Genomic DNA, 21,715 nt, shown 5'->3' on the forward strand with positions numbered 1-21,715 from the left:
TTTTTAGATTGTCAGAAGAGTTGCCAAACTTTCCCCTCCAAATCCATGGAGACGAGATTGATTCAATTTAAGAATATCAAGGAGTGGGGGGCTACTGGATGGCTCAGTCGGTTGAGTGTCCAACTTCGGCTTGGGTCATGATCTCACAATTTTTCAGTTCAAGCCCCACATCAGGCTCACTGCTGTCATTCTGGAGCCCACTTCAGATCATCTGTCCCCTTCTCCCTCTGCCCCTCCCCCACTTGCGCTCTCTCTCTCAAATAAATAAAAAGCATTTATATATATACATAAAATCACAGAGTGGTAAAAGGTATCAATGACTATTTTACATTTCCACCAGCTCTTTCAAAAAGTGAGCAAATCCAAGTGAAGACAGTTACTTTCACTAGGATCCAAGATCACAAGATCAGAAAAACAAAAGAAATAGCTGTTTTCAGACCTTAAAAATGGCATACCAAGCGGAGGGGAGGAAGAATGGAGAAGAAAGAGCCTCCATCAACAGCAAAAATAGGCACCAGCCAAAGCTATCTTTTATAAAACAAAAAAACAAAAGAAACAAACAAAACACTAACAACCCAGTCTAGTTTCAATCCATCTTCAAAGCAGTTTGGAACATTTACTGAGTATAGAATTTGTAACTTTTGTTACAAACTATACTCTCATTGATTAGCTATGTGACACTGGGCAAGGCATTTACTTCTGAGATTATTCTCTTCTTAACACCAAGGGATGATGATAATACAACACAGCTTGTCGGGAAGATTAAATAAGAATGGTGCTAGTGTATCTGTAGGTTGTATTCCATACCTATTTTTAAAAGCCTGGGGGAAGGCAAGAAATATTCTGTGTCACTTCTTTTCTCATAAACAAAATCTACTTTGGCAAATAAGACAAATCTATAGCAAAATTCTAACACACACACTCACTCCAGAAGAATATAAATACAGTTGCAGTGGTAGCTTCCAAACTGGGGGCTAGGGTCAGAGGTTCACAGATGGAGAAAACCTTCTTTTCCAGAATATGCATGTGACTTAAATTTAAGATTTTACATTCTCAAAAATGTTTCATTTTAACATAATAAAAATCAAAGATCTATGTCCAGTATGGAATTTCTACTAATGTTAAGAAAACGTATATAGTTAAAACTAGGTATCTACAAAATACACTGCAGTAACATTATTCAACTTTCTTAAGCCATGATATAAATAAATTTCAACAGTCATGCACAAAACATACTTCTGTGAGTTACCCAGATCACAGCCTACATATAGATAAAATCGGAGTTATATACAATTCTAGACTTGCAAGGTTTAAGCCTCTCCTTTATCCTCCTATCTAAAAAAAAGTTTTTACAACTATGAGTGAATAGAGTATCATATGAATCACTTTAAATTTACTCTACTATTTTAAGAACAAAAATAGTGCTAAATGAAACTATTGGCTAACTTGCTAACTTCAGAATTTTAGTATCAGTTACAAACCACTTAAAACACACTTAACTCTAATAACGCACTATGGATTACAATCTCCCAAGTGAGACAAGGGACCCAGCAAGATGCTGTCTTCCAAGTTTCTGCCTACACAACAGTCATTTTCCTACAATCTGACCATGAGCTACCTGTATTACTGTTAAATGGAGAGAAAGGTTTCTTCTATGAGCTTTGGGTAAGTTGACCACAGTTATTTGGTCTTCACTATTTGGGTTCTCTGTGAATGCTCTATTTCCAACTTAGCCAACGAAGGCACAGTGGTTTTTATTTCAAGTGCTCTGTACCTGAAAGTCAACCAACGTAGGCCAAGTCCTGACTCTGTTACTACTAGCATAGTGTAACTATTAGAGGTCACTGTACCTGAGTCATTGTTTTCCTTTCATTATACAGAGTTCATAATATCCAGCTTCGGTGGTTGCATGAATGAAAGAAATCATGGGTCATAATAATTTGTAAACTACATTATTACGCACAGATATACAGCAGTATAATTCTATCAAACTATTAACCTCAACAGGAAAAAAAAAATCTAAACTCACAAAATAGACATGAAAACTATCAGACTAATTTCCCAAAAGCACTAACTTCAACTATATCCTTGTTGCTAAATGCTCTTCAACAGCTCTCTCCTCTACTAAAGTAATTATTAACAATTATAAAGATTAAGATGATTTGCCTGGCAATGCCAGACTCTGTGCTAAATTCTTTATATAAGTTGTTTCCCATCTTTACAACAACCTTGCAGGTAGGGGTCATTCTCTTCATTTTACAGATGAAACAATGTTAACTTATTTCCAAGTTTTGCTGTTACAAACAACCTTACAATGAACATTTCTTAAGGTTTGTCTTTGTAGGTGAAGTTCCTTTCAAGTCAAAGAATATATACACTAAATTGTAATAAATACTAGTAAATTTCTAGCAAAAAAAAAAAAAGCCTAAAATACTTTATATTCCCAAGAACAATTTTCCTGTCCACTTGCCTACACTGGATATTACAGCCAGTTGTTAAATTTTTGGTAAATCCAATGGAGAGAAAAATGACATCTCATCACTGTTTTTGAACAGTTATATTCCTTATCCTGTTAAAAGGTGTCCAACAGAAGGAGATAAAAGAATATGATCATCAAATCTGAAGTGCTTGCTACAGTTTTCTATTAGCTTCCATGCTGAGCACTTTGGATAAAACTCACCGTCGATATGCATGTACACGTGTATCTTTTAAATACGTGGGCAAGACCCAAACGTGAAACACGAACTATTAAATCTAACGTACAAATTTCTCATAAAGCTAATCCCTATAATTTGTAATGCTGTGCTTTAGTAAAATAAATTGCTAAATAAATATATATATATTTACTATACTTATATATATACTTACTATATCTATACACATACATATGTTAGCAAACTAACGAGGAACACTATGAAATCTCTTTTAATATTTATTTAATGTTTACTTATTTTTGAGACAGAGACAGACAGAGACACAGAGTGTGAGCAGGGGAGGGGCAGAGAGAGAGAGGGAGACACAGAATCAGAATCAGGGTCCAGGCTTTGAGCTGTCAGCACAAAGCTCGATGCAGGGCTCAATCCCACAAACCGAGAGATCATGACCTGAGCCAAAGTTGGACACTTAACCAACTGAGCCACCCATAAGCCGCTAAAATCTCTTTAAACCAATACCTCCTTTTTTCAAGAGCAGGTAGTTCTACTTTTTTCTTTTTTTTTAATTTAATGTTTATTTTAGAGAGAAAGAGCATGAGCAGCGGAGGGACAGAGAAAGAGGGAGACAGAAACCGAAGCAGGCTCCAGGCTCTTAGCTGTCAGCACAGAGCCCGACGTGGGGTTCAAACCCATGAACTGTGAGATCATTACTTGAGCCGAAGTCAGACGCTTAACTGACTGAGCCACCCAGGAGCCCTCAAAGCTCTTTCATAAATTAAAGAATTTATTTTCTTAATTCTCCTCATAGCCTCCTATCACTGTGTTTTTACCACTCAGAATACAAGGAGCCCAGAAGGGAAATACAGAATGAAACACAGTTTGGAAATAAAATCTGTTGGCTCGGCACATTAAGATTACTGAAAATTACTGAAATTTCTTCATGAGGGTGATTTGTAGCTTTGTTTTTTTCCATGATTTAAGCAAAAACAAAGTATGATTTGGTTTAAATCAGGTACAGTAGGGATTCTGGGTAATCTGATCCCACTGCATGTAAATTAAGCATAAAGAATAATGGTCACGGGTACCCACAAACATACTCCCACACAGCGGCCCAAATGAAGGCTGTTATTACAAAAAAAATAAAAGAAAAAAAAAGAATTAGTCTTGGGAAAAAAAAACCATAATGTTCAGTATACTTTTATCCTTGGTTTACTGTATATTTTCTAATGTTTCTAAAAACAACAATGTATCACATAAAGCACAACTTGTTTTTCCATAAGCAAAATAAATATGCTGGTCTTTGAACAGCAATTTTAAAAAACAGAATCAAGGGTGCCTGAGGAGCTCAGTCAGTTGAGCATCTGACTGTTGATTTCCACTCAGGTCGTGATCTCACGGTTTGTGAGATCTAGCCTGACACTGGGCTCTGCACTAACAGTGTGGAGCCTCCATGGGATTTTCTCTTTCTCTCTCAAAATAAATATTTTTTTAAAAGACAGTAAAAAAACAGAACTAGAAAAAAAATGGGGGGAAAACCTCCATATTTGATTAAATCTCAAACATAAGATATGGTATTATAATAAAAGGAACTCCACAGTATCCAACTTCAAAAAAAAAGAAAATTCCAGGGGTGCCTGGGTGGTTCAGTTGGTTGAGCATCTGACTCTTGATTTCCACTCAGGTCGTGATCTCACGGTTTGTGAGATCTAAACTCACACTGGGTTCTGCACTGACAGTGTGGAGCCTCCGTGGGATTTTCTCTTTCTCTCTCAAATATTTTTTTAAAAAGACAGTAAAAAAAAAACAGAACAAGAAAAAAAGGGGGGGGGAACCTCCATATTTGATTAAATCTCAAACATAAGATATGGTATTATAATAAAAGGAACTCCACAGTATCCAACTTAAAAAAAAAAAAAAAATTCCAGGGGTGCCTGGGTGGTTCAGTTGGTTGAGCATCTGACTTCAGCTTAGGTCATGATCTCACAGTTCATGAGTTCAAGCCCCACATTGGGCTCGCTGCTGTCAGCACAGAGCCTGCTTTGAATCCTCTGTCCCCTTCTCCCTCTGCCCTCCCTCCACTCATGCTCTCTCAAAAATGAATAAACATTAAAAAAAAATTTTCAGCTTCTCCTTGCCAAAGTCACCACCACCAACATGGTAATCTATCACCACTACAACGTGAAGCATATCTCTAAGAATATATTCAGTTTGAGAGAGTAACTATTGAATCCAATGGCTGGTCACCAATCACACAATGTTTATATCGCCTAACATAATCAGTAGGCAATTTCATTTCAATGCTGTATTATTTTTTATGGAACTTACCAACTATACCTAGATATCCCAAAAGGAGCATTTTAAATGGCACACTCCAATGGGAAAAGATTTTAATGCTAGTTAAGCTATATCCCAAAAAGAATCTTGCCACGATACACACAAAAAAAGACAGGGTTAGTTATCACTAGCTGCATATTTTCATTGTGAACCAAAACACAGCAACATTGCCTTCTAACTATAAAGCAGTCCCTTTTGTGATAGACGAAAAGTTTTCTTGCAGGTTATTGTTTTATTATTTTTAATCTAGTAATTATTTAATCTTTCCATAACATTCATTGAGCCTACTATGCAGAAATCATTAAAATATAAAACAAAAGGGAAACAAAGACCAATGAGACCAAGTCTCTCATCTCAAGAGGAGATTAAAATACAGTAAAGGAAAAATTTTAATATGGAAAGTGGTATATCAAATAAGAAATCTAAAAAAAAATGCTCTAGCAAATAGAAGAAAGAGATTACTTCTCACCTGAAGGGCATGGAAACTATGCTGATAGTAGTAACATGTGAACCATGCCTTTCGGGACAGGCAGAAGTTGGAAATGTGGGAGAGGACCGGTGTGCCCACAGGGTAAAGAGTGCTGAAAAGGATGGAACAGGAAAGAACTAGCCATGTTTGAGAATGGCACTGTTGTCTTGGCTGAGGCATAGCACTGACAATGGGAAATGGAGGAGAAATTAGAAAGAAAATTAGTCAGAAAGGAAGGTGGTCATTCACCTATTCTATACTCTTCTCTCTAACGCAAAGCCCCTGATGGAAATATCCTTCATTTAAGGAGAATGTGAACTTCCTCATAGTATTTTTCCCCTGAACTGAAGTCACTTGTGGACTTGACTTATTTTCCACAACATGACTGTGAGCCCCCCTCATGAGCAGGACACACATCTGATGCCTTTTTATATCCTTCTCAAATATAAACATAGCAAACAACCATTTTTTTAACGATTGAATGCATGGATGAACACACAACAGGCTGTGTCATTTAACTTCTCTGAGACCCAGATACTCTATACCAAGGGTTGGCAAATTTCTACTACAAAGGGCCATACAGTAAATATTTTAGGCATTGCAGGTTATTTGGTCTCTGCTATAGCTTCACAACTCTGCTGTTATAAAGCCAAAGCAGCCACAGACATCACGTACATGAATGAGCATCGATGTGTGCCAATAAAATTTAATTTACAAAAACAGGCGGCAGGCTGCATTTGGCCAATGGACCATGGTTTAGAGACTCCTCATCTACACAAACTTAAGTCTAATACATTATATTGTACAAGCACATTCACATGTATTATATTCAAATCACTTTTGACATAACGATACAACTCAGTCAAAATTTCAGGCAAGAGGCTAGCAAAAAAGAATAGAAATGGGAAAGTGTGCACATGCTGCACAAATGGTAAATTTGGTAAATGTGGGCCTTTGGTTGCTTCCACCTCATCTGCCCTCTCCAGGCACCTGTTACCATTAGCTATCTGTGTCACCTTACATCACAACTCCGTCAGGCCTCACTTTAATCTTTAGGCCCTAGTTTTTAACCTATCAATTGGTTAAAATAAATCATTCTAAGCTAGAACTCTAGGATCTCAAAAATTGTCCAAATTAAATTTATGGATCTTAAGTCAAAATTTCATCTAGAAAATTATATTCATAAGTAATTCTGAATCCATGAAACAACAAAATATAAACATTTCACAGAAATAAAGTATAACATATTAGAATAGTAAATTAAGATACCTCCTGGGATAACTGATCCAATGAGCTTTTTGAAACATTCAAAATCCTAGTTTAGCACCTGAACACTGAGTTTTCAGTACCATCTTGAATGTAGTTCAATTCATTTAACCAAGGTGGTAATATCTGGAAAAGACTTTGGTAATACAAAAGTCTTTTCCCCAAACAGAAATTTGATCTTAAATATCACAATATGCAATGAAAAGGGAAATAGATAGAATCTTACTTCTGGCTTCACAGTCCATGCTTGTGTTACAATAATAAATCACTGGACTGTTTGACATAGTTAGCTACAAATCTGAAGAGTCGAATTTTTAAAAAGTCCATATAGTATATGACAAACTCAGTGTCATTAGCTAGGTATAAAGGTCATCTCATAACTCTTCCACTTTTATTCTTTAAACCAAGACCTGGGTTTCAGAACAAAAACTCTTCACTTTTTACAAGTAATTTTCAAAGAATTGATGGGTCAATTAAAATTCTTTAATGCATCATGACCCACATTTAAAAAAGCAATACCATTATGCTGCTTTCTGAGATAGAAGTCAACAGATTCTGATCCATTACAAACTTACCAGACATTTGGCAAATTCTTTGTTTTCTGAAAGGAATCCATAACCTGGATGTACCTTAGAAATGAAAACAAAACACACATTCAATTTTACAAAAAATTTCACAAAACCTTTTGTAAGCAACACAGAGAGTGCATTATTGTACTTATAGTTTAAGGGCCTTGAGTAAGGTTACTTCTCCTCAATACTGGCAGCCGCAACTCACATTCCTGAGTACAGACCCAAATTCCAAGAGACTGACTATGCAGCATTCACTTGCAGCACACTACCTTTTTCCTAGCCACAATCGGGACCATAATTCTGCCTATCCACCTACATCTGACTATGCTATTCAACACGACCCAAACTCTCCCTACTTCTTCTGAGGCTGCCTTTGGCCACAAGAGTGGAGAAATTTCTAATGGCTGGTGGGTCGAAGTACAAGGTTAAACAAAACCATTGACGGATAGATGAAAAACTCCTAGTTCCCCTTCCTTTACAGTCTCAGGAACTACTGCTTTCTAAAACCCTGGGTAAGCCAACAAATGCATTTTATTCCTAATAACATGAATATACTCAACCACTATCCAGTGAGCAGTTTCTGTCAAATCTAGGTAAAATCAAAGTCTGGTTTTACTTTTTCTTTGTATTCTGAAATTTTTTATGCTAACTAGACGTCTACTCTTTCTCCCCTGGCCCAACCCATTTAGCCACTCACAACCACTTTATGTAATCCTCTCTCACAAGCCACGTTGCTACAGTTTAAGTTCTACCGTCCTGTTCTACCACACCAGCCAAACAAATGTAGCCATTCTATCACTGGTCAGCATTGAATGTATTTCCAAGAAAACAAGTCTGCTAGAAGGAAAGTCAAATTTTGGAAGGAACAATATCATAATCTAGAAGTAGCTACACATCTGAGATTTTTAAACGCTTTAGGAACATGGTACAGAATTGAAATGACTGCATCACAGGAAAAGTTTCACTCCATCAACTGCATTTCACAGAAACATTTCATGAAAGATTGCACTCTGACAAGCTGTCGTCAAAAGGTTAAGAGCTTTACCTTCATTAACTCTGATAATAAACTGTAAACATCTATAATATGGGTTCATGAATTCAGTTTTTATCTAAACCTGTATCTTACTAAAACATTTCTTTCAAAGACACGTGAGTGCTAACTGAAGCACTCCAGGCTAATTGCTGGTGTTGGCTGTTTCCATCCCATTTCAGAGATGACTCCCAGTAGTTACAACATTATATATAATTAGTTCTCTGATATGAAACGTATATACCTACTAACAACAAAACACTATTTCTGATGTCAGAAACCAGTTCCTTCCCTGGATTCCACCCATTCAAACAGAATTAGACATGGAAAGCATTATTTATTTCTCCGTGCAAGTGTATTCCACTGACATTATCAAACTGAAATAATTACCAATTGCATAGTTTTTATTTCTGGAAGTGTAACCAGGTGTCCTAAGGTTAACATGATTAAAAGAGAACTTAAAGAAGAATCTTTTGGATCCTACTGGTAATACAGATTTTTTTCTTTATCTTATTACACTGAAAGGGTTAATACTCAAAACTAATTGGGATTTTTATTTTCCCTAGCAAATTTGGAAATGAACTGAAACTGCTCCCTGGTGTGAAAGCTGAATCCAACAGCCACCTGCAGGATCAGCGACCAACACTGCCAGATGCTACAAAGCCTTTGATTTCCAGTAGCGAATTCGGACACATTTAACTCATATGACATGAACTAACTGCAACAGCATTTTCAATCATTCTTTCTTATTTTTTTTTTTCCTGAATACCAACTCTAGCTTTCTGCTCGCTATATATGAAACAGCTGCAGTAGATAGATTCATTCAGACTCACAGCTTGGGCCCTGGTTTTCTTAATGGCTTCCATGATGGCATCCATGTTGAGGTAGCTTTGACTGGTGGGAGCTGGGCCAACACAGACAGCCTCATCCGCCATTTTCACATGAACCTGAAGAGACAAATCTCTGCATTAACAGATGCTCCCAGCACAAAGAACTCCCATCCCCTGCAAATATACACAAAATTCCAAATCTGATTGTCTCACATATCATTTAAGTAGTCAGATCTCTTTTAAAAAGCGCACTAAAAAAGAAGAGTGGAACAAAGAAGCTCAAGAGGTATATTAACCATGACTGTCATTTATTAGAAGCCTAATCACTCTCTAACCAGGTAACTTCCAGAATATTCCCTACCAATTTGATTAAATAAACCCCCTGCAAACAACTTTAGCCCCTTACTTGGTTCATCAATACATAAATCCCGTATCAAAAACTACCCTGTTACATGTAGCCAGAGTAGCCCCGTATTTTCCCCGAGAAGCACTCATGCTCAGTTCTAAGCAAGCTCCCCAAGGAAGTAGGGATAATTAAAGGGACTAAATGAAGGGACACAGTGAGTGTCCCTACACAGCAGCAGGTCAGCACTAAGCATAAATTAAAGTTCACCACTAAAGAGTTCACTATCACTACACATGAGCCACAGAATCTTGACGATCATTTAAATACCCTCACATTTGATCCTCATCCATTTTACCTTTCTCCTAGAAGAGCAGATGTGTGCATCAGTCTACTCAAAACTTCAGAATATATAGTTCATTTTTAAGACTACTTATTTTAAAACATTTTAAATCTATTTTTAAGTGTAGGCATTCACTCCTGAAAAGAATAACTTATTTACTTCTAAAAAGAACCTATTCTAAAATGATAATAGGATTCATGTATCTTTGAAATGGATTTCCCTAACAGTCTTCCAGTTTAAGGAATTTCCGATCAGTTTAACTTTATTTTACAAAGCAGACATAAAAACTAGAGCACTTGCATATACCTGGACATTTATGAGCCCACCCCCCCCCAAAAGTCTAAGATAGAAAGTACTTTTCAATACTGCTAAGTTATATTCTTCGCCGTGAAGTAATTTTTAAGAAGCATTTTTTTTTTTTTTTAAGAGAACAAGCACGCACGCCTGAGCAAGGGAGTGGGGCATGGGGTGGGGGGGGGGGGGAGTGAGTAAGAGAGAGAGAGAGAGAGAGAGAGAGAGAGAGAGAGAGAGAATCTTAAGCAGGCTCCATGCTCAGCACAGAGCCTGACGCAGGGCTTAATCTCCTGAACCACAAGATCATGACCTGAGCCAAAATCAAGAGCCAGACCTTTAACCGAATAAGCTATCCAGGCACCTCAATTTTAAAAACTTTTGAAATTTGGGGCAGCTGGCTGGCTCGGTCTATTAGGTATCCGACTTTGGCTCAGGTCATGATCTCACAGTTCATGGGTTCGAGCCCCGCCATGTGCTGGCAGACAGAGCCTGTTTGGGATTCTCTCTTCCTCTCTCTCTGCCCCTCCCCCACTTGTGCTCTCTGTCAAAATAAGCTTTAAAAAAAAAGTTTTGAAACTCAATTTCAATTTTGTCATCATTGTTGTACTAAATGCCTGATGTGATTTCACTGGGTTGCTAATACAAAACCAACTACATTCAAGCCATGTAGTAAGAGCAACTTATTACTGCCTATCAATGACTAGATGGATTTATGTTTCAAGAACTTCAGTATCTTGAAAAATATAAATCCCTTTTTATATACTTCAGTAATATGTAACAATTGTGGAAAAGTTTAAACAGAACTAATCAATTAACTAGGATTACTGCTGGCTACAAGTTTCAAAGACAAAAATAAAAGATTTTAAGTACAAAGTAATCTTCAGAAACTTTTCCAACAGGTTTTTAATTATTAATTTCCTCAACATATAGTTTTATATTTTCAATTTTTTTATTTAAATAGGAGAAAAGTGCATGAACTGGCCTTTTATTTTCCAAATAATAATATAGCAGAACAAAGTGTGTTTTTCATATTACAGAACTGAAAAAAAATCGTCTTCCTCATTGATTTTTTTTTTAATGACTTTAAACACTTAGATCCAGATAGGTTAGAAATTGTGCCTGAATTTTAAAACTGAGTTAATGGACATTTTCATGTTCGTCCATTAGATGCCTAAGATATGCTTGGAAAAGATACTCTCCTTGGTTAAAAACACTGCATCTTAGTGTTAAGCAGTACACTAGAGCAGATCTGAATGAAAGCTTTTAAATACATTCTCAACTACTACAGACTAAGAAAGATAGGGAAGACAAGCAGGTGTGAAGACGTTTTGTCATGCTGGGAGGGTCTGTGAAACCTATCACTCAAGAAGATTTGCAGTCAGGTGGGCACTCCCCACCACGTCCATGAATACTTGAGTTTTCCCTGGGATATCATCCAATGTGACCACAACATGAGGTGGGACACTGCCTGGATGACAGACTGTAGATTAGATGTGCTCCTTGAGAAGAATGGCAATGCCTCATACGATCTATCCACACTTCAGTACCCACCCAAATCAAACCCAATTCTTTAACGTTACCAACAAGCAAATGTCACCCTTAAAGACTGAAAAGGCAGGGGCACCTGGGTGGCTCAGTCACTTAAGCGTCCAACTCTTGATTTCGGCTCAGGTCATGATCTCACAGTTTTTGAGTTCGAGCCCCACATCGGGCTCTGCACTCACAGTGTGGAGCCTGCTTGGGGTTCTCTTCTTCACTCTCTGCCCTTCCCCTGTTCACACACTCTCTCTCTCTCAAAATAAGTAAATAAACTCTAGGGGAAAAAAAAAAAACACTGAAAGGCAATGAAAAGAATGCCAACTGCAACAATCTTAATTTGAAAAACGAGGGGGGAAAAAACATTTTTTTAAAAGATTTTATTTAAGTAATCTCTACACCCAACATGGGGCTCAAACTCCACTGACTGAGCCAGCCAGGTGCCCCAGAAAAAAACATTTTTAAAAACCAGATAAAATCCTATTTCTAACGATGGGGGCGGGGGGGGGGGGGGGTGCGCAAAGAAGAACCTTTCTTTCTATTCTATACAATGTGTCCAAAGAGACATACAAATGTCAACAGACTAGCATTCTTGCACATCATTCTAGAAAGGCAATTCACCCCTAGAAAATAAAACATGAGAATTTAAGTCAGTAAATATTACATTTGCTTTGATTCCATTTTGTAAAACTACAGGTGTAACACCATGACACATTTATTCATGATTATTTGGGGATGGTAGAATTAGTGACTTTACTATTTTTCTTCTGTCATAACTTATACAGTTTGCAAAGTGACAAAGCCAAAAATTAAAAATTACAGGGAAAAGAGAATAGGTTCTTGCTAGTTGCAAAACTCTCAATTTCCTAAAATCCTATTTTCCTATCAGTAAAGGGAACTGTCCCAGAATCAATCATGGAATCAAAGGGTTTGCTGAGTCTTTATTTGCATTTCTGAGAATACAGTCAAAAACAAAGGAATGAAAAGAAACTAGAAGGACTAGAACCATATTTTCTTACTTTGGCCCCTGGGAGAAGCGGCAAGGAGCGATGGGAAGGATGGAAGAGGGGGAAGGAGACACCAAGTATGAAAACAAACACTTAGCAAAAGCAATTATCAATGTGCTAAGACCACAAGGAAAAGGTGAAAAGGATTGTGGAATGGCGGGAGTGCAGAGTTAAGTATGGTTGGTTGTAAAGGGTGGGAGAAGCAGAGTGATCACTGAGAAAAGGTTTGAAGTGTTTTGTCCATTATTTTAGCTTAGGAAATGCTTGAACAAATGCCCTTAAGAAGGACTCTTCTAGAAAGTAAGAAGCTAAAAACACTTGAGAGATGAAAAATTCACAGTAAATGGTTTTTGACAAGTGAGTGTCAGAGCTAGGAGGTAAGGGGAAACAGAGGATAGAGATCATCACACACACACACACACACACACACGCGTGCGCGCCACAGTTTAAAAAGAAAAACAGATGAAGGAAAAGAAAAGAAGACAGGAAAGACAAGCAGGAGGGGCAGAAGAACAAACAGCTTGTTGTGCAGTCCAAGACAAGCCCCCCAAGCACCTATTCCCCAGGCACTGTGCTGCCTAGAAGCTCCTCTCCACAGACATTCTCGAGCCACCAGTACAGAGAATGCAGCAGGGATAAGATCAGGAATGTTTCTTTCCTTCTAAATAGCAGGAAAATGCCAAGAATGGGTATAAATACAGGTAAATTTACAGACTTGTTGCAGAAATTAAAGGCTCTGACCTTTGGCAGTTCCTATGTAGTGTGTGAAGCAACAGACAAGATCACCTTCTGACAAAAGCAGCAAAGGAGGAGTCACTGGTGGTGTAAGAAGAACATAAAAGAGGGAGCCTGGGTGGCTCTGGTTAAGCGTCCAGTTAAGCTCAGGTCATGGTCTCATGGCTCGTGACTTCAAGCCCCGCATCAGGCTCTCTGCTGTTAGTGCAGAGCCCGCTTCAGATCCTCTCTCCCTGCCTCTTTCTGCTCCTCCCTGCTTGCATGAGCAGTCTCTCGCTCTTTCAAAAATAAACATTAAAAAAAAAGAAGAAGAAGAACTACCATGGAGCACATCACTGGCTCAACTGGTGAAGCATGTGACCCTTGACCATAGGGTCATGAGTTTGAGCTCCACCTTGGGACTTCACGTTAAAAAAAAAAAAAAAAAAAAAAAAAGGAGGGGCGCCTGGGTGGCTCAGTTGGTTGGGCAACCGACTTTGGCTCAGGTCACGACCTCGCAGTTTGGAGTTTGAGCCCTGCGTCAGCTCTGTGCTGACAGCTCAGAGCCTGGAGCCTACTTCAGATTCTGTCTCCCCCTCTCTCTACCCCTCCCCTGCTCACGCTCTGTGTCTGTCTCTCAATAATAAATAAAGGTTAAAAAAAAATTTTTTTTTAAAGGAAAGAAAGAACTACCATATGATCTAGCAATTCCTCTTCTGGATATGTATCCAAAAAAAAAAAAAAAAGTGACATCAGGATCTCAAAGAGCTATTAGCAATTCCAGGTTCACTGCAGCACTATCCACAATAGCTAAAATGTGTTTACAGACATTCTGAATATCCATTTACAACTAAATGGATAAAGAAAGTATGATATACACTCACAATTGAATACTATTAAGTCTCTTTAAAAATGGAAATTCTGCAATGTGTGACCACATGAATGAACTTGAGGACATTATACTAAATGAAATAAGCCAGACACAGACAAAATACTGCATGATTCCACTTACAGAAGACATTTAAAACAGTCAAATTCATAAGATCAAAGACTGCTGAATGGTGGTTACCAGCTGCAAAAGGAGGAAGAAATGGGGAGTTATCAACAGGCATAGTTCCAGCTATACAGATGAATAAGCATTAGAGATCCACATACAACATTGTAACTACATTCAACAAAAATGTATTTTACACTTACAGTCTGTTAAGAGGCCAGATTTCATGTTGAGTGTTCTTAGCACAAAATTAAAAGAAAAAAATGAACGAACAAATTTCAGCCAATTCGGTCATCATATACAACTCTTAGGTTCTTACTGGAGAGGATGGTAAACACCAAAAAGTTGAACAGAAAGAGCTGGGTGAGGATCAGCTACTCCTTTAACCCATCTTGCTAAAGTTTATAATAAAAGCAACTCAGTCCAAAGTCTGCAACAGATACATTTATTAAGCAAACATTTCTCAGCAAGACAGCATATAACCTGTTCCACATGCTGAATAAAATCCTAATTCTTATCTGATTACCATCTTGCATGAAAGGGTCACCAAGGGATGCATAATTAAACTCCAAAGGCAAGATTTTCCTATCTTTACAGTTGCTATAAGACTACCAGAAATCCTCCTCTCTGATGGTGGGACACCAAAAATATGGAATTCAAGAACAGAGCAGAATCCCTAAAGGTAAATGCCCTACTAGATTTTTATATCTTGTCCATGCCAGGGTGAAAGGTCTCTGAAATATTTCAGCCAATCCAAATATCTTGAATAGCACTAATTTCAGTAAGAAGCATCCATTTCTAATATCCATACTGCTATATATTAAACCACTAATGTCATCAACAAAAATCCATTTACTTAAAAATTTAGTCTTGAGGTGACATTAGTGGTTTAAGGTCCAACTCTTGATTTTGACTCAGGTCATGATCTCATGGTCATGAGATCAAGCTCCGAGTCAAGTAGGCTCCATGCCCAGCAAGGAGCCCAACATTCTCTCTCTCTCTGCTCCACTTTCCCCACATGCTCTAAAATAATAATAATAATGAAGTAAAAAAAAGATTTAGTCTTGACTGAGATACGGCAAGTTGTAAATGCTTTTAAAAGCCATCCCTGGGAGTGCCTGGGTAGCTCAGCCGGTTATGCACCGACTCTCTGGGTTTTGAGTCAGGTCATGATCTCACAGTTCATGAGTTCGAGTCCCAAGTTTGGCTCTGTACTGACAACAAGGAGCCTGCTTGGGATTCATTCATTCATTCATTCATTCATTCTCTCTCTCTGCCTTTCCCCTGCTCTCTTGCTCAAAAATAAGCATTTAAAAATAAATAAAATAAGGGGCACCTGGGTGGCTCTGTCAGTTAAGGGCCTGACTTTGGCTTAGTTCATGATCTGGCTGAATAGAGGGACTGCCAAAAATAAAATAAGATAGGGGTGTCTGGGTGGCTCAGTTGGCTAAGCACCCGACTCTTGATTTTGGCTCAGATCATGATCTCACGATTCTGGACATCTAGCCTTGTGTCAGGCTCTGCACTGAGTCCTCAGAACGCAGGATGGCGGTGACATTCCTCACATCTGCTCTCACATCCATGTGTAAAGAACTGGCCAACTCCCAGGCAGAAGGGGCCTGAACTGCAGTGTATGAAATAGATGTGTTTGTCATTGGAATAAGAGAGGACATGCTTTTCTCAACATCAGAAAGAATTTTCAGAAAGATTTTGTGGGGGTGCCTGGGTGGCTCAGTCAGTTAAGCATCTGACGTCGGCTCAGGTAATGATTTCGCAGCTCATGGGTATGAGCCCTGTGTCCCACTCTGTGCGGACAGCTCAGAGCCTGGAGCCTGCCTCTCTCTTAGATTCTGTGTCTCCCTCTCTCTCTCTGCCCTTCCCCCACTTGCACTCTGTCCCTCTCTCTCAAAAATAAAAACTTAAAAAAAAAATTTGTAAAATATTGTGCTGAAAGAAAAGGCTGCAGAGATGCAGAAGATGAAATCTACAACCCCAGCAAATTGGATGAGTGCCGACACTGTAGAGATTGAGGCATTCGGAAAAAGTTGAGGACTATTTCTGTGTGCAGCCTACTTGGGATTCTCTCTCTCCCACTCTTTCTGTCCCTCCCTGCTCATGTTCTCTCTCTGAAAATAAACACTAAAAATAAATTACAGACATCATACCACTATGGCAGATCGCTATTGTGCCCAAAAACCTTCATTCCCCTACTCTCATGGCACATGACTGTCCAGCTAGAGATAAGATTTCTCAGACTAAGAGTCTCACATCAGTGAATAAAACAAGTTTGAGTCACTAGGATCAGAATGTGAAACATACAACTTCCAAATTATCTACAACTTAAACACAATCTTATTTCTCTGAATTCTGGCCATGTTCTTTCCTTTATCCTGGAACACAGATGTTGTGGGAACCAAGTTCAACTATGCAAACTAAGGCAACTTCATAGGACAAGGGACAGCAAATTATAGTGGGGGCCAAAATCAGCCCAATGCTTGCTTTGGTAAAAGTGTTATAGGAGCACAGCTATACCTATTAAGGGCATCTTTTGTGCTAGAACTATAAATTTGAGTACTTGGGACAGAGACATGAAATATTTACTCTGAGTCTGTCCAGGCAAAGTTTACCCATCCATGCCCTCAGGGATAACAGAGCAAGAAGGCAGCCCCTTCTTGTACAAGAACCAAAGACCCTGTACATCCACAGAAATACACTGACCTCCCTAACCTAAAATTGTTAGATGTGAGGGAATATTTGAATGTCATCCTATTTAAACTACCGTATTCTGTAATATCAATATCTATTACTTATAATAACATCTCAAGTATAATCACTGCCATAAGCACCAACTTCATTCTTTTTTTTTTTTTTTCTTATATTTCTTTTTGAGAGAAAGAGACAGAGGGGTGGGGGGGGCAGACATAGACAGAGAGACACAGACTCAGAAGCAGGCTCTAGGCTCTGAACTGTCAGCACAGAGCCCAACATGAGGCTCAAACCCACAAACTATGAGATCATGACCTGAGCTGAAGTCAGACACTTAATCAACTGAGTCACCAACGGGTCCCCAACTTAATTCTTCTTAATGAGAAGAACCAGATTAGTGAGCTGGAAATAGTGATTTCGTTAGAATATGGCCAGATCAGTCTAAGAGGTTCTCCAAGAGGAAAATAACTGGTGGTGATACACTTCTGGCACCCGGAGTTCACCATGGGTCTGAGCACCCCAAACATGTTTGCTCAGTATTCCAAATCGCTGGAAGTCTAAACCAGCTCTTCATCCTGAGCAGTTTCTGTAACCAGTCACATATGCCAGGCATCTAAGTCACTATGGGTGCATGTTTTACTATCACAGAACTACTTGCCTCCTGATGGAGGGACACTTGTTTGCTGCTTGCTACAAAAGGTAGCAATCCTTGACCCTCGTTGGCAAAATTTTCCATCAGTATTTTGTATTTCTGTGCATCACGTGAGTAAGGCACCAACTGCCTTTGTCTCAAACTATGTTTGCACAAGTGTTTGAATAGCCAACAGCCCTGGAAGAGAAGAACTGGGGAGCGATGGGCAGAGACGCTAATGGTCCATTAATGTGAGAAAAACTCTAGCTCAAACCAGTCAGGTGCAGGTATCCTCCTCTTCATATCACCTTCTGGGAACTGGGACTTGGGGAACGAGAGCAAAAATGCTGATACTGCGGCCATTGCCATGGTTGTGAGCAGTAAACAGCCATTCATCTGTCACCCAGCAGCCTTTTATCTACCATGAGCACCATGAAACCATGAGAGCTAACTCGTTAGCTTGCAAGGACAGTAAAATCTCACAGTGAAGACTAGAGTAACACACGGTTCTTGACAGGCCTGTGTCCCTTAGCTGTGACACACCCCACTTCATTTGCCACAACAGCACAGAAGGATCACACCCTGCCGTGGGGCTTGTGAGCTGACGACCAACACTATCACACTGACGCTCCTACTATTTGCTGTGTTCACAGGAGTAAATTCTCTTGCTCTGATGGATTGTTGTCTACTTTTGGCACTGATAGCACTGTGGCAGATGTATCCTTACCATCTTCTAGGACAGGGGTTACTTCCTTAACATTTAACTATTTTAGGGTTTTTTTTCTTTGGGTTGGCTTATGGGCAGGAGAGGGAGAATAAGAATGAATTTCATAACAAGGGATGTTAAAAACAAAAACAATTAATAGCGGTTAGTAACTTCCCATGCTGTAGGAAGACTCACCAAAATGACCATTCCAACATTCCTTTCTAAATTACTTTCCTCTACTATCAAGGACAAAAAGCAAAGAATACTTCCCAGACTCCCTTGTAATTAGCGTGCATATGTGTGATCTCAGTTCCACCAATCAGGCACACCCCAAGAAGTCAGAGTAATGTGAAGTGGTACTCCTGCAGGCAGATCTCATAGAACAGCTCTAGAAGAACTTTTGGGTCTATCCCAGAACATCACAATTGCCAAGAATGGTCAAGAGTGGAAGTGGGGACTGTTCTTGAACAGATTCATTTCACCTGACGGGGCTATCTATGACTTGTGGCCCTCCTGGAGATTCTGTGAGCTACCTTAAATACAACAGAGCTAGGGTCAGCAAACTTTTTCTGTAAAGGGCCATAAATATTTTAGGTTTTGCAGAGCACAGACTCCATCAAACCTCTTAACTCTGCCTTTGTAGCACAAAAACAGCCACACACAGTACAAAACCAAATGCTCATGGCTGTGTTTCAATAAAGCTTTATTTACAAAACCATGTGATGGGCCAGAATTAGCTCATAGGCCACTGTTTTCCACTCCCTCTCTCAGAAATGCTTTTCAGTCTACATTAGTTCAGTCAGGATTCTCTAGGAATAAAGTGACACCATCAAACATGTTTACCTGAAAATAACACAGATGTGTGAATAGGGTTAGAAAAACCACCCGAGGATGGTGAGGTTTCCAGGGACTAGCGAGAGTGGGAAACCATGATCACCCCAGTCCTGAAGGGGCTCAGAGCAGGAAGAACATAAGCAGAGCTGGGGAACAGAGGGCTCAACAGTCACTACGACCCTAAAAGAATGCGAGTACTGTCCAAACACAGACAAGGCAAGGATGTGGAGGCGGATAAAGGGATCTGCTTGATATCTTAAATAGCTGAACAGAAACAAAGCACAAGGAAGCTCAAGTGATATGCTCCATAGATGTCAGTGTCCTGCAATTGATCCAAAAAAGAAGAAATTTGAGAAACTGGAATTCATCAAAATTTAAAACTTTTGCTCTTCTCAAGACACCATTATTCACAATGCAATACCAATTCTCACTGACCAGAATGACTATAATAAAAAAGATAATATCAAGCTCTGGCAAGAAAGAGAAGTAATTTGAACCCTCATACGCTACTAGTGGGAATGTAAACTGGTGCAGCTGCTTTGGAAAACAGTCTGGCAATACCTAAAGTGTAAGTATAGTCACCAAATGGTCCAGCAATTCCAATCCTAAGTATATACACAAGAGAAATGATAATATATGTTCATACAGACATGTATACACATGTTCATAACAGCATTATTCATAGTAATTAAAAATTGGAAGCAATCCAAATGCACAGCAACTGGTAAATGAATAAAATGTGTTATATTCATACAATAGAACAGTACTCAGCCAAAGGCAGAGGGAGGAGGAACTGATCAATGCAACCACAAATGAATCTTAAAAGCACTATGCTAAGTGAAAAGCACACAGACACAAAAAAACCCCCAACAATTATAAAATTCCATTTAGTTGAAGTTTCTAGAGAATGCAAAACTATAGACAGAAAGCAGATGAGTGGCTACCTCGATGGAAGTGGAACAAGGAAGGACTATAAATGGACATGAGGGATCCATTTGGGTGATGGCAACATGCTAAAAACTGGACAGTGGTGGGGCGCCTGGGTGGCTCAGTCAGTTAAGCATCAGACTTCACCTTGGGTCATGATCTCACGGTCCGTAAGTTCAAGCCCTGCTTCAGGCTCCGTGCGACAGCTGAGAGCCTAGAGCCTGCTTTAAATTCTGTGTCTCCCTTTCTCTCTGTCCCTCCCCTACTCATGCGGTGTCTCTCTCAAAAATAAACATTAAAAAAATTTTGGGGGGTGCCTGGGTGGCTCAGTCGGTTGAGCCTCCGACTTCAGCTCAGGTCACGATCTCAGAGTCCGTGAGTTCGAGCCCCACGTCGGCTCTGGGCTGATGGCTCAGAGCCTGGAGCCTGCTTCGGATTCTGTGTCTCCCTCTCTCTCTGCACCTCCCCCACTCACACTGTGTCTGTCTCTCTCTCTCTCAAAAATAAACATTAAAAAAAATGTTAATTTACTGTAACTCTTTAAACTGTACACTTAAAAATGGTAAATTTTATGATATGCAAATTGTACCTCAATAATGCTGTTACATAAAAATTGGGAAGTTTCATGTTCATTTTTTTTTTTTTAATTTTTTTTTCAACGTTTATTTATTTTTGGGACAGAGAGAGACAGAGCATGAACGGGGGAGGGGCAGAGAGAGAGGGAGACACAGAATCGGAAACAGGCTCCAGGCTCTGAGCCATCAGCCCAGAGCCTGACGCGGGGCTCGAACTCACGGACCGCGAGATCGTGACCTGGCTGAAGTCGGACGCTCAACCGACTGCGCCACCCAGGCGCCCCTCATGTTCATTTTCTTAATCCACTATGCTGTGAGCTCTGCTGTGCGAGAAACTTCTGGCCCATAGCGCAGTGACCTAGACTATAAATGTTTGATTAATAACTGCAGCCAATGAAGAGAAAGTTAGAATTAACCTGACAAAGACGACTCTGGAGACAGAAGGCACTCGAGGAGGCACTCCAGCAGTGGGTGGAGGGCATCAGATGCACAGAGCCCTGAGAGACCAGAGGATGTAAAGGGAGAAGAAAGCCATGGAAACACAGGGACAGTCATCAGGGCTGCATGCCACAGACACAGTGACTAAGATGGGGATTCAGAGTAGTAGCTACTGGATCTAACAAATTACACGTCTGGCAATTGTGGGGACCAACTTACTAGAATAGCAAATAGAAGCCAGCCTTCTCTGGGTTGAACAACAAATGCAAAACAAGAAAGAAAAACAGGTGAGGCACTTGGGTTGTTCAGTTGGTTAAAGCAACCAAGTCTTGGTTTTGGCTCAAGTCATGATCTCCCAGTTTCTTGAGTTCGAGCCCCGCATTGGGCTCTGCACTGAGAGCATGGACCTTGCTTGGGATTATCTCTCTCCCTCTCTCACTCTGCCCCTTTCCCACTGTCTCTGTCTCTCTCAAAATAAATAAATAAACTTAAATGTGTTTTTTAAAAAAAGA

General features: G+C 39.5%; 1 protein-coding gene across 10 annotated transcripts in view; it reads right to left on the reverse strand.

Moving 5' to 3' along the window:
* Window positions 1-21,715, reverse strand: part of PCCA (propionyl-CoA carboxylase subunit alpha) — a 435,628-nt gene that overhangs the window by 351,330 nt on the left and 62,583 nt on the right. For all 10 annotated transcript variants that reach the window (XM_086708562.1, XM_086708568.1, XM_086708558.1 and 7 more), the window contains 2 exons: window positions 9,159-9,272; window positions 7,299-7,352 (listed from right to left, as the gene is read on the reverse strand). In XM_086708562.1, the coding sequence (XP_086564688.1) occupies window positions 7,299-7,352; window positions 9,159-9,272 (168 nt within the window). The remainder of the gene's footprint in view (window positions 1-7,298; window positions 7,353-9,158; window positions 9,273-21,715) is intronic.

Source organism: Puma concolor, chromosome A1 (genome assembly GCF_028749965.1).
Source record: "Puma concolor isolate L17-30 chromosome A1, mPumCon1.1.hap2, whole genome shotgun sequence".
Lineage (NCBI taxonomy): Eukaryota > Metazoa > Chordata > Mammalia > Carnivora > Felidae > Puma > Puma concolor.